General features: G+C 49.0%; 1 protein-coding gene across 1 annotated transcript in view; it reads left to right on the forward strand.

Annotated features, from left to right (window-relative positions):
• The window catches only part of ACAN (aggrecan), a gene marked incomplete at its 5' end in the record, with an annotated part of 29,059 nt that overhangs the window by 3,663 nt on the left and 11,926 nt on the right, over positions 1-13,470 (forward strand). The window contains 7 exons of the mRNA XM_082005056.1: positions 402-695; positions 2,510-3,049; positions 3,558-3,732; positions 4,148-4,275; positions 4,397-4,690; positions 4,853-5,047; positions 5,757-9,161. Coding sequence (XP_081861182.1) covers positions 402-695; positions 2,510-3,049; positions 3,558-3,732; positions 4,148-4,275; positions 4,397-4,690; positions 4,853-5,047; positions 5,757-9,161 — 5,031 coding nt within the window. The remainder of the gene's footprint in view (positions 1-401; positions 696-2,509; positions 3,050-3,557; positions 3,733-4,147; positions 4,276-4,396; positions 4,691-4,852; positions 5,048-5,756; positions 9,162-13,470) is intronic.

A 13,470-nucleotide genomic window follows, 5' to 3' on the forward strand; every position in this document is an offset into this window, starting at 1 on the left:
AATGCAGTACAGAGGGTGGAGCCTGTCTAGCCTCCACCAGAGTCCATGCCATCCTGCGTGTCTCTGGTCATCCATTTGAGGGTGTGACATTCAGAGGTGTCCATCACCCATGCTTATGACAGGGATCCATTGAAATATTCAGCACATCAGAACTGAAATTGTCCTTTCTCTTCCTCTTTCCCTGTGGCTCCAGCTAGTTTGGTATGTTTTGCTCCAGTATGTATTCAGTCTGTAAGACTCCCTTTCTTCTGGTCTTTATAGACAGTCACCAACGTGGAGTTGCAGTTCAGCTGCACACAGGACTTTGCATCTTATCCAGACTCTCAGGAATGGGAAGGGGAAAGGGAATTGGAATTAAATTCTACTGCTAATTCTTGCACTAATGGCTGGTGTGATTGCAGGTAAGGTCTTCTATGCCACCACCCCTGAGAAGTTCACCTTCCAAGAAGCTTTTGACAAATGCCGCAGTTTAGGAGCCCGTTTGGCCACCACAGGAGAACTGTACTTGGCCTGGAAGGACGGCATGGACATGTGCAGTGCAGGCTGGCTGGCCGATCGCAGCGTCCGCTACCCCATTTCCAGAGCACGTCCCAACTGTGGAGGAAACCTGGTGGGCGTGAGGACAGTGTACCTGTACGTCAACCAAACAGGGTACCCTCATCCCGACTCTCGCTACGATGCCATCTGCTATAGCGGTAAGTGCGTCGGGGCTGTGCGGCTAAGCAATGTGTCTCCACACATCGGCAAGCAGGAGCTCCCTGGCCAGAGCTAACCTTGTGCTTCTTTCTTTTTTTTGTTTTTTTTTAAAGGGTGGGGGGAAGAGCAGGTTTGGCAAAGGGCTTGGTCCCCCATTCATGTTCAGGTACGAAGCAGATGCAGAAAGTGCACAGATGCCTGCCCTGTCCGGGGGGAGTGGGTCTGAGGAGGTACGTGTAACACAGTCCTCTTCTCCCCAGTCTTCTCACACCTTCCAGCTTTGGTAGATCTCCAGGAGACGTGGAGCAGAGCTCAGGTGCTTCATGTACAACACTTTGAATGCTGGATATGGAACAGAAGGAAAAAGAGAACAGATCTGACCCTGAAGATGTGTATAGTGCTGTGATGTGGTACAGACACGTGCCTGAGTTTCCAGGCTGGGATAAATCAGAGACTGCAGCAGTCTCTGGTAATCAGAAATAGGGCAAAATTGCACCTAGGAAGTCGAGAGCATCCCAGCTACTCCCTTTTTCTTCTAACTGCACTTTTCTCCTTGCAGCAAGGAGGGGCCAAAGCACAGTGGTGCTTTGGTGCAAAGTGGACACCATAGGTCCTCAGAGTGGTGCTCACAGGTGCTCACAGGTCTATTCAGGACAACCAGAGGCCAACATTCAAATAGGATTGCCATCTTTACAAAAATAATAACGATATTTTAAAATATGTTTTGAAACCCCTTTGATACAGACCTATTGTGTCCAGATGCATGCATGATCAGTGTGTCAGGAGGCCCTGTAAAACCTCTCAAACCCCTTGGAGTTATCCAGCTACGAGGCCAACCTAAACTCTGGTCCACCAAGCCACAGCCTTCTGATTATCTCAGGGTATGCATCTGAAACTGTTGAGTACAGCCAACCCTTGTTTGAGCATCTGTACCTAATTCTCTGAATCCCTTGAGGTCTGAGAGGTACTGGCTAAAATGAACTAGCAGGAAAATGGAATTGAAAATAAATAGAGCAGGGAAAGCAGTATTAGGGGAAAAGCCTGACAGTGTCTCATTATCTCTCCCTCCCCAACTGAGACCTGCATATCCAAGATTTCTCATCACTCCCTCACTGTCCCGTTCTGTTTTATGCTGCTCTTTAAACCATCGTCCTTGCTGTAGGCTGACCTGCTCAGTGGCACGTTAAGCACATTCTACAGCCAGGGACGTGACTCGAGCAAAAAAATTATTTGGGAGGAGAAAAATTGTTTGAATGTATTTGGTACAGCAAGTGACTGCCTTGGCTGCTTTGGTGATGGGGTCAACATGATTATATGTGATGAGCTCTTAAGTCCTTGCCAGGGCAGAGCAGAAGGAGATAGCGATCCTGGTGAGACTTCATGCACTGAGTGTGAGGATCCAGCTGTCTTTCTCCCACAGCTCAGACCTGCTGTGGAGGTTATCCAAGCTCCCCTGCTTCTTCCTGCCACCTTAAATTCCTTGCAGCAGGCACTAGAGGTCAGTGCAGACTTGGATATGGGCAAGGTGTTCCCGGGGCGGAGAGCTGGGAAGCGAGCAGAGAAAGTCGTCTTTGATTTACCAGCTGTGGAGCATGCGGTGGCTCATTGCCTCTAACTCATAGACATGCCCTCCGTGCCGGGGTCTTGCGGAGAACCATAGTGGAGGAAGGAAAACTATTTGTTTTAAAAGAGCATCATGATTTCCCTGCTCTTCTGGCAAACACCCAGCTGCTTCTTGGAGGCAGCACCAGCGCAGCACACCTTGCTAGATTGAGCACGTCCCCTCTGACCACTGCTTTGCCTCCTGATTTAGGGGACGACATTGAGACTCTGGTCCCAGGGCAGTTCATCGACGAGACGGGAAGCGAGCTGGGCAGCGCCTTCACTGTCCAGACTGTCACCCAGACCGAAGTGGAGCTGCCTCTGCCACGCAACACCACGGAGGAGGAGGCCCGCGGCAGCATCGCCACCCTGGAGCCCATTGAGATCACACCCACTGCCACCGAGCTGTACGAGGGCTTCACCATCCTGCCCGATCTCTTTGCCACCAGTGTCACAGTAGAGACAGCTGCCCCAGAGGAGGAGAATGTGACCAAGGTGGATCTCACAGGGGTGTGGGCTGCACCTGAAGAGGTCACCACCGTAGCCTTAGGCACTGCCGTCACCACCGTAGCCTTAGGCACTGCCGTCACCACTGAAACGGCAGAGGTGAGCTTGGTGGAAGAGGCTGTGGGGGTGACTGCCACACCAGGACTAGAGACTGCCTCGACCTTCACAGTGGAAGACCAGCTGGTGCGAGTGACAGCAGCCCCTGGTGTCGGTCTCCTCCCCGAGCAGCCCATCTCCCCCACAGGTAAGTCACCAGGATTCTGAGAAGCCAGAAGATTGGTGTCTCCTAGAGGTAATCGTTCAGCTGAAAACAGCCTGAGCTTCTGCTGTCACAGAGGGCATCCAGGTCCCTGGAGGTGTGCAGGTCTGTTTGGGGTCAGAGACAGGCTGAGTGCCTCCACTACAGTAGGACAGAAGGGGTGAGGAGGAGGCTGTGGGCCACTCCATCATGTGCTGAAAAGGGCTCCAACGGCTGATGCTTGGAGCTGCAGTGGTCACACTCTGCACTGCCATGTGCACCTGGCTCCAGGGAAGGGGAAAGCCAAGTTAGGAAGTGCCTAGAGGAGGGCTAAAGAGATCCCCAGACACCATCCTCGATGGCAGTGGAGCTCAGCGAATGAGGCATCTCCATCAAAGTGGGTTTGACAGGCACTGGTCCTTGCACTGTTGTTGGGATGACCTTTTCTGGTCATGCACCTCAGTGGAGGGGGGGTCCCGTATCTGCTGTCTCAGCATGAATTCTCATTCCCCAGGTATGGTGTTTCACTACCGCGCCGCCACCAGCAGATACGCCTTCTCCTTCGTCCAAGCTCAGCAGGCCTGCCTGGAGAACAACGCAGTTATTGCCACTCCCGAACAGCTCCAGGCTGCCTACGAGGCTGGCTTTGACCAATGTGATGCCGGCTGGCTGCGGGACCAGACAGTCAGGTAAAACTATATTGACTTGGGGAAGACCCCTCTCAAAACTACTATTCAGCCATGAAATTGAGGCTTTACTCTGGTCTGACCTGCTGCTCTGCTCGTCAGCATCTAAAGCTTTTCTGACCTAAGGTTTCCTCCAGGCCATGGTATCTAGTGGTCAATAGACCTGTTCTTCTCAGCCTGTCCTACCCGTTTCCTAACCTGTGTATACATCCTGCAGCAGTGAGCTCCCCTGACATGTAGCAAAAGTGGAGGAAAGTTTGTATTCATTGCCCCAAGCTGTAAGTGGACTTGTTTCCAAGTCACGCTGGGGCCTCTGAGCACCTCTAACAGTGAAGTGCTCCCAAGTACACTGAGGTTCTTTCAGTACAGGGTGCATAAGGCTGACCTTGGGTTACCGCCTCTCTTCTTCTTTTGGTAGGTATCCCATTGTGAATCCTCGAAGCAACTGCGTAGGAGACAAAGAGAATTCTCCAGGTGTGCGGTCATACGGCATGCGCCCAGCCTCAGAGACCTACGATGTGTACTGCTACATCGACAGGCTCAAGGGTATGTTCTCCCCCTTCCTCTGGGCACGGCTGTGGAGCAAAAGTGTGCTTCACATCCCCACATCTGTGTGTGCGTGGGTGGGATGCAAGGCCTCACGCCTGTTTTCCCTCCCATCCCTCAGGTGAGGTGTTCTTCGCAACCCAGCCAGAGCAGTTCACCTTCCCAGAAGCTCAGCAGTACTGTGAGAGCCAAAACGCCACACTGGCCTCTGTTGGCCAACTCCACGCCGCCTGGAAGCAGGGCCTGGACAGATGCTACGCTGGCTGGTTAGCCGACGGCAGCCTCCGCTATCCCATCGTGAGCCCCCGTCCCGCCTGTGGGGGGGATGCGCCCGGCGTGAGAACTGTCTACCAGCACTACAACCAAACGGGCTTTCCCCACCCGCTGTCCCGGCATCATGCCTTCTGCTTCAAAGGTACCGTCCCACCCCTTGTAGGGCATGCAGACTAGTCTCCTTGGAGTAAGGGATTTCACGAGGGAGGTCGGGCACACTGGGGTGCTGGTTTGGGTGAAGAACTTCACTGGCATCTTGGACAGTGAATTTTTGGAAACTTCCTCCAATACCTTTTTGTTCCAGCTCTGCCACCTGCAGAGGAGGAGGGGGTCACCTCATTCTTTGAAGAAGATGTGCTGGCAACCCAAGTGATCCCTGGAGTGGAGGGGATACCCTCCGGGGAGGAGGCAACTGTGGAGACAGAGTTTGCCACTCAAGCTGAGAATCAGACAGCCTTGGGGACAGAAGTCTTCCCAACCGACATGTCGCTGCTCTCAGGTAGGTCAGAGCTTCCCCATCTCCTGGGTCATGCTTGGCTAGTGTTGTAGGGTTGAGACATTCCCAAAATAAATGGGCTGTGTCCTTGCTGAAGGGGACCATCTCTGAATCCAGCTAATATTTGCCATATTAGCAAAGTCTGAGACTGTGCACACGAGTACCACAGGAGGAGCTACGGATATATATTACTGAACTTTTGCCTAGGACTGAGCTAAATGACCAACCATCCTGCCATGCTGCAGACCAGCACACGCAGCTTTGCCTGAGCACCTTACAAAATACATTTGTTGTGTATCCGGGATGGGGAAAGCAGGCTGGAAACAGACCTCAGGTCATACCTTCCAGGGAGGACAGAGCTGCAGTGTGGTCAGAGCAGCACCAAACTTTTTCTGTTCCATCTCCAAGGAAGCAGTAGCTTGGTTTTGACACCTGGGAATTGGTGTCACTGTTGCCATTGTGCTGTGTCAAAAGATTACATATTCTGTCAGTTTCCCAGATATATTTAATGTATAGTCATTTAAGATATAATGTTCATTAACAAATTTGAAAGGACCACATTATTTCTGCAAGCACATAGAACTTTGTGCCTTTATCGCAAAGGTATCAGTTTGGAGGTAAAGTCAATCAGGAAATTGTTAATAGCTTCTTTAAAACAATTTAGTAAATAATTTTCCTGTCTCCCTCTCTTTCTTCACTCCTTCTTTTCCAGTGAGTCCATCTGGCTTTCCTCCAGCTACCGTAATACCAGAGGAAACAAGTACTGATGCTTCTGTCAGCGAAGTGTCGGAGGAGGTGACTGAATCTGGAGAACATCAAGTCAGTGGTGAATCTTCAGCATCCGGGTGGGTATCTGGAGTCCCGGATACAAGCAGAGAACCATCTTCTGGAGTTTTTGAACTTAGTGGAGAACACTCAGGGATCGGAGAAAGTGGATTACCATCGGTAGACCTACAAACCAGTGGCTTTCTACCTGGAGAAAGTGGGCTACCTTCAGGGGACCTGAGTGGCGTGCCTTCTGGCATTGTTGACATCAGTGGCTTACCTTCTGCAGAGGGACATGTACCTGTGCCTACTTCAAGGACACCGGAAATTAGTGGGATGCCATCTGGAGTGGAAAGCAGTGGGTTGCCTTCTGGATTTAGCGGAGAAATCTCTGGCATTGAGCTAGTCAGTGGTGTGTCATCTGGAGAGGAAAGTGGTCTCGCCTCTGGTTTTCCTACTGTCTCTCTTGTGGATACCACATTGGTGGAAGTTGTAACAACAGTGCCAGAACGACAAGAGGAGGGAAAAGGATCCATCGGAGTCAGCGGTGAAGGAGATCTCTCAGGGTTCCCATCTACAGAGTGGGACACCAGTGGAGGAGCCCAAGGGTTACCCTCAGGAGCTGAGCTCAGTGGGGAGCCCTCCGGAGAGCCTGAGCTCAGCAGGGAGCATTCTGGGGTGCCTGAGCTCAGCAGGGAACCCTCTGGAGGTCCTGAGCTCAGTGGGGAGCCTTCTGGGGTGCCTGAGCTCAGTGGGGAGCCCTCCGGAAGGCCTGAGCTCAGTGGGTTGCCCTCAGGACTAGATGTCAGTGGAGAACTATCTGGAACGCATGAAGTCAGTGGCCTGGTGGACCTAAGTGGCCTTACTTCTGGTATTGATGGAAGCGGTGAGGCCTCGGGCATTACCTTTGTAGATGCCAGTTTGGAGGAAGTGACAACAACACCCTCAATTACAGGAGCAGAAGCACAAGAGATTTTGGAAATCAGTGGATTGTCTTCAGGAGGTGAAGATGCATCAGGTGTGGTATCTGGGAGTTTAGACATCAGTGGAGAGCCTTCTGGGCACGTAGACTTTGGTGGAAGTGTTTCTGGAGTGCTCGAGATGAGCGGACATCCGAGTGGAGTGATTGACAGCAGTGGAGAAATCTCTGGAGTTGATGTCACCAGTAGCCTACTGTCTGGAGAGGAAAGTGGACTCACCTCTGGCTTTCCCACAGTCTCTCTGGTGGATACCACTTTGGTTGAAGCTGTAACACAGACGTCAGTTGCACAAGAGGTGGGAGAAGGGCCATCTGGGATGATAGAAATGAGTGGATTTCCTTCTGGAGGCAGAGGGCTATCTGGAGATGGGTCCGGAGCTGTGGAAACTAGTGGATTTCCTTCAGGGACAGGAGACTTCAGTGGAGAGCCATCCGGGATCCCATACATCAGTGGAGATCTCTCTGGAGCCACAGATCTAAGTGGACAATCTTCAGCAGTGACTGATATTAGTGGGGAGGTCTCAGGGCTTCCAGAAGTCACTTTAGTCACTTCTGATTTAGCAGAAGTTGTGACAAGACCAACAGTATCCCAGGAACTGGGTGGGGAAACAGCTGCCACGTTTCCCCACAGTTTTGGGCCAAGTGGTGAGGCCTCTGCATCTGGTGAACTAAGTGGGGAAACATCTGCATGGCCAGAAAGTGGTATAGAAACATCAACAGCTTATGAAATCAGTGGTGAAACTTCTGCATTTCCTGAAACTAGTATAGAAACATCCACCATTCAAGAAATCAGTGGGGAGACATCTGCATTTCCTGAATTCAGCATAGAAACATCAACAGTCCAAGAAATCAGTGGGGAAATATCTGCATTTCCTGAATTTAGCATAGAAACATCCACAAGTCAAGAAGCCAGAGGAGAAACATCTGGCTATCCTGAAATTGTCATAGAAACATCCACAGTTCAAGAAATAAGTGGGGAAACCTCTGCGTTTCCTGAAAGTAGCACAGAAACATCCACAATACAAGAAATCAGTGGGGAAACATCTGCATTTCCTGAAATTACGATAGAAACATCCACAAGTCAAGACATCAGTGAGGAAACGTCTGCATTTCCTGAAATTAGAATAGAAACATTCACAAGTCAAGAGGCCAGGGGTGAAACATCTGGCTATCCTGAAATTAGCATAGAAACATCCACTGTCCATGAAACCAGTGGAGAAACATCTGCCTTTCCTGAGATTAGCATAGAAACTTCCACAGTCCATGAAATCAGTGGAGAAACATCTGCCTTTCCTGAGATTAGCATAGAAACTTCCACAGTCCATGAAATCAGTGGAGAAACATCTGCCTTTCCTGAGATTAGCATAGAAACTTCCACAGTCCATGAAATCAGTGGAGAAAGTTCTGCATTTCCTGAAATTAGAATAGAAACATCCACAAGTCAAGAAGCCAGGGGTGAAACATCTGCCTACCCCGAAATTAGCATAGAAACATCCACCGTCCATGAAACCAGTGGGGAAATATCTGCATTTCCTGAAATCAGCATAGAAACTTCGACAGTCCACGAAATCAGTGGGGAAACGTCTGCATTTTCTGAAATTAGAATAGAAACAGCCACAAATCAAGAAGCCCAAGGTGAAACATCTGCATTTCCTGAGATTAGCATAGAAACTTCTACAGTCCACGAAATCAGTGGGGAAACCTCTGCATTCCCTGGGATTAACATAGAAACACCAACAAGTCAAGAAGCCAGGGGTGAAACCTCTGCCTACCCTGAAATTAGCATAGGAACATCCACAGTTCAAGAATTAAGTGGGGAAACCTCTGCATTTCCTGAAATCAGAATAGAAACATCCACAGGTCAAGAAGCCCGGGGTGAAACATCTGCATTTCCTGACACTAGCATAGAAACATCCACAGTCCATGAAACCAGTGGGGAAACATCTGTGTTTCCCCAAATCGGCATAGAAACATCCACAGTCCATGAAATCAGTGGAGAAGCATCCGTGTTGCCTGCTGCTAACATCGACACAGCTGCCACATCTTTGGCCAGTGGTGAGCCCTCTGGTGCTCCTGAGAAGGAAATTCCTGATGCAACATCTGGAGCTGTGACACACTTGATCACAGGAGTTTCAGGGGAAACCTCTGTCCCAGACGCTGTAATTACTACCAGTACTCCAGATGTTGAACCAACGCAGGCACCCAGGAACCCTGAAGAGGATCAGCTCGAAATACAGCCCTCCCCTCCCGCGGTGTCAGGGCAAGAGACGGAGACAGCTATTGTTCTAGACAATGCCCATCTGCTGGCTACCGCTACTGCTGCCCTGACTGTCTCACAAGAAGCAATAGATGCACTAGGACCCACTACAGAAGGTACTGTGTCGTCTTCTCGTTTGGAAGGGAACATGCTATGGAAGGGAAGGGAGGGAGGGGGCATAGCTGTCACTTCTTTGCTTCTTTTAAAGCAGAGAATGTTAACACAGAAGCAAGCTTGAGCAGAACATTATTGTGGTGGGAAGCCATACACATGTGGGGGTTTTCACAGGTCATGTTCAATAGCTTCTGTCTTAACAAATAGTAGTCTGTGTTTGGCCAGGTAATGCAATTATCCAGTCACCATAAATGCATCCCCAGAAGCCTCCAGGACCTCCCTCCTGCCTGCCCATGGCAATTACATGCCCCTGGGGAGAGCAGCAGAGGACCAGTTAAAGGGAAGCATCAGAAGATGCATATCTGGCCTTCCCCCACTTCACCATCGCAGTAGGCATCAGTCGCTCCTCTGAATTGGTGTTCCTGGTGGACGTGGCCGGACCCCAGCCATGAGGAGCAGCCCACTGGAGCTGGCCCCTGCCAGGAACATGATGGATGCACCGTCTGCTTGTGCCCCCCGGGGTATCCAGGTCACCACTGGGAAACAGGTGAGCTCTCCCCTCTGTGCTGCTGGAGGTGGGGGCTCAAAAAAAAGACTATTCCGTGAACGGTCATTGAGAGCCGCTGTGACCAGGTCCCTGGGTGTGATACAGCTGGGGAAGGCACTAGGGCATTCACGCCCCCTCTGAAGCTGCTCTAAGCTATTGCTATAATCTAGAGAAAACAACAATTTTTTCTTCTCATATGGAAACAAGAGCAAAGACGGATCCACCCACCAGAGAATTCCACCCTGGCTAGTGGATGCAGATGAGAAGTTGGATAAGACGGGCTGCAAGTCTCTGTCCTGGTTTGTTTCTCTTTGCGTGATGTGTTGACTTGCTGCCCGTATCTCCGAGTGTTTCATAGCGCTTGCTCCAGAGTGGGACGCCGGCCATCAGCAGCCTTGCAGTGCTGAGGGGTAAGAGGCAAAGCAAAGCCGGCTGGGGACAAAAATCTCTGCTCAGTATCACCTGCACAGAGTGATTGGGCAAACTGCTCCAATCCCTTTGGCACAGAGCTTGGCCGTCCTCTGGTCTGTGTCTTACGCTGCTCTCTGCAGCTAGAGCAGGCTAAATGTGCGAGACGATGCTCAGAGCGTCGCTACCTTTTGTCAGCTCTGCTGACAAATGTCCTTCCTTCCACCCTGCCCCTTTTTGGCGTTTTAGCACTCTGTCTTTGGTAGGATCCCTTGCTGCCAAGTATAAACAGACAAAATATTTAAATCTGAGTAACCATTTATGACGAAAACACTCTGCTAGCTTTCTGAAGAGCATCCCCCGAGCAGCGTTCATGTGCCGTGTAGGCATTAGGATACTGCAATGAGAAGAAAACGAGATGGGACATCGTTGTGCTTGCTGGTCCTTGCTTCTTGGCCAAGGGAGGAGCCCTGTGCCCAGTACCACAGGATGTCCCACGACATCCCTGGAGCCGAATTGGTTTTACTTTGCTGCAATCAGGAGCAGGTTCCTAGGGAACAGGCCCCATTTGAAAACCATCAATGCTGTGCTGTTGCATGAAGGTCCTACATATGCTCAGTTCTCAATGGGCCACAGGTCATGTAGGACAAGTTGCTTAAGTATGGTATAAAATGTATGGACAAAGAGATTTGCTCAGTTCCTTCTAGCAAAAGTAATATTAATTCCACACCCTTCCCACATTACCTCCTGAACTGCTGCTTTCTGGTTATTTTACACCATTCAGCATAGGCAGCTCTGGACTCAGTAAGGATCTGTAAATGCAGGGCTTTGTGATGCTCAGCCTGGTTTCTAACATCATTTCCATCCCCAAAGTGTTTTGAATGAGTCACTGCATCTCCTTCTGCATCACTTCTCTCCCCCTGAGAAAACAGGCAATCACAAACCTTTGTCCAGTCCTGCTCATAACACATTTGAGGTCCTGTCTGTCTCTGCTGAGCAGCTGCACAGCGGATGCTGCAGCAGTGGGTGAGGGCAAGTCAGCAGGGTCATTCCCACAGCACTGGTCCAGCCTGGCACTGCATCCAGGGCTTGGCAGGGTGCTGCAGGTGGTATGCACCCAAAAGCCCTCCTTGCACACCTAATGGTAGCAGCCCACTGCTGCGTCCAAGCCAGGAGACAAAAATAAGCCAGCAAAGGCAGGGTTGAGGGGAAGGAAGGAAAGTAGCCAGTGAGGCTCAGGAGAAAAAAAAAATAATTAAAAATTGGCCCCAAAGTATGGTTTTATTTCACTGCCTTTTCTTTTTATAAATTACCCATAAGGCAACTGCCAGATTCTTCGTAGCATTTGTTAGCCAACATTCTTGTGAAGTATTTTGAAAGAAAACCATGTGTTCAGCAACTCATGTGTGAAGAAGTTTGAAAAATGTTCTGAAATTGGAACATGTTATGTGTTTGCAAGTCATGGAGATGACGATGCAGCAGCTGGAGTTTCTTAGCAGGTGGCAGGGAGAGGTAAGCGACGACTGCATGAAGTTTAATTGTAGAATCTTTATAAACTAGAAATGGGCTTGAGTACATGTGCATGGCTGGTGGTCCCACCAGGGAAGATATTTTAAGGTAAAACTTCTCTTTTTATTGATGAGCTTCTTTACTACAGTGTCCCTATAGGGTTAAATGCAGTCCCAGTCAGGGTCTGAAGGAAGCTCATCCAGGCGGCAAGAAAGTGTATTGACCATGAACTTGCAACACCCCTGCAACAAGGCAAAGTTCTTCTAGAGAATTAGAGCAAAGTGATGACAAAAGAAGAAAAAAAAAAAAAAGGAAAAACAATTACAGATTTCCTTTTTTGGGTCATTACTTTTTACAGTGCTCTGGAGAGTGTGTACGTGGAAAGTCTACAAGGAAGAAGTGTAGACTGCAGCCCAAAATGCTGTTTCCCATGTTGTGGCTACATTTTTACCTGAAGCTTCCCAGTCTTGCAATTTAGCTCTTGCAGAAAGATCAGTTCTAATATCTGTGCCTTGTGCTGTGCTTAGAATTTGTAGAATGTAATGGATGCCATTAAGTGCAACTAATTTTGACTAGCATTAACGCACGGGTGAAGCTTACCGAAGAGCTTAGAGTAGGGAGGCATGTGGCTTTTACCCTCTTGTCCTGTTGCTGAAGGTTTCCAGTTAGATCCAGCAGTCTTTTTAGTGGGATGATTTGAGAAGAATGATATTTATCTGCTCTGTTGTAGCCTCTACTCCTCTCTAAAAACCAGAGCCAGACACACAAGAAGACCAAAAATTAACGCTTGGAGTGCCAGTATTTTTTAGTATTTAAGCAAATTGAAGGCTATACATGCACATGTCCTTAGTCAGCAGTTTGATTCCTCCGTGAGGACAGGAACCCCACAGGCTTGAAGAATTGTCCATAGGCTTGGCTTCTTCATCCAGAGTTTTGCCAACTCAGTGGGTCTTTTTGCTTCGGGTAACATTTGAAGACAAATAATTATTAGCTGAAAAAAGCATGCTGGCGCTTCAGTGAAAGGCTGTGGTTTGGAGCACTCTGACCAGTCAATGACTTAAAAACTTGAGTAAAGTTGGGGCAGGGGGGGAAGAGAAATGTGCTGAAATGGCAGCTATTTATGTTAAGTTTTGCTTGTCTCTGGTGAAATGAGTTCACGATGTCTGCTGCCTATGGCTCCAACACAGCTGAAGGTTAGAATCTAATTGAGGAAAGGTCTTGATGGGCTTTCCTCATTCTTCATGCCTTGGAAGTCCAAGGGATAGAGTTTTGTTGGTCCAGAGAATATCAACCTAGAAGAAAAAAAAGTCTTGAAAACTTTCACCTGATTCATAATGTTTCACCTAATGTGGAATGAAGGGTATGCTCTCAAGGAGATAGAAGTACCAGTCCTGGCTGAAAGACAACCAAAAGCACAGACCATTTGTGGCTGACCAGTTGATTTGATGTCTCCTGGATATACAGTCTGTTTTGCTTAATTAAAACCTTTCCCTGAAGAGTCAACCTACAGTCCAGGACCACCAGTCCTGGACTAGTGTTATATACATGTCAGTTTACTTCTACACATAATATTTTGGAGGCAGAGATGTCCAAATTTCCTGAGTTCTCCTTCCAGGAGAATGTTGGACAAATCAAAGGTCCCAACAGGTCAACAGATCCCCCTGAAAACTTGCTGTTCTCTAGATGAATATAGATTTTAAAGGCTGTAGGAATATCTGCCCCTTCTGCTTCATGGAGGCTTTGGTTTAATTATTGTAGTTAACTATTTTAATTACTTAATTGCTCATCATAAGTCAATAGCTGGCTATGTGATGTTCAAGGCTAGCATTTTACTTAAAATGAGAGAG

Source organism: Phaethon aethereus (genome assembly GCF_964289735.1).
Source record: "Phaethon aethereus genome assembly, chromosome: 12".
Taxonomy (NCBI): domain Eukaryota; kingdom Metazoa; phylum Chordata; class Aves; order Phaethontiformes; family Phaethontidae; genus Phaethon; species Phaethon aethereus.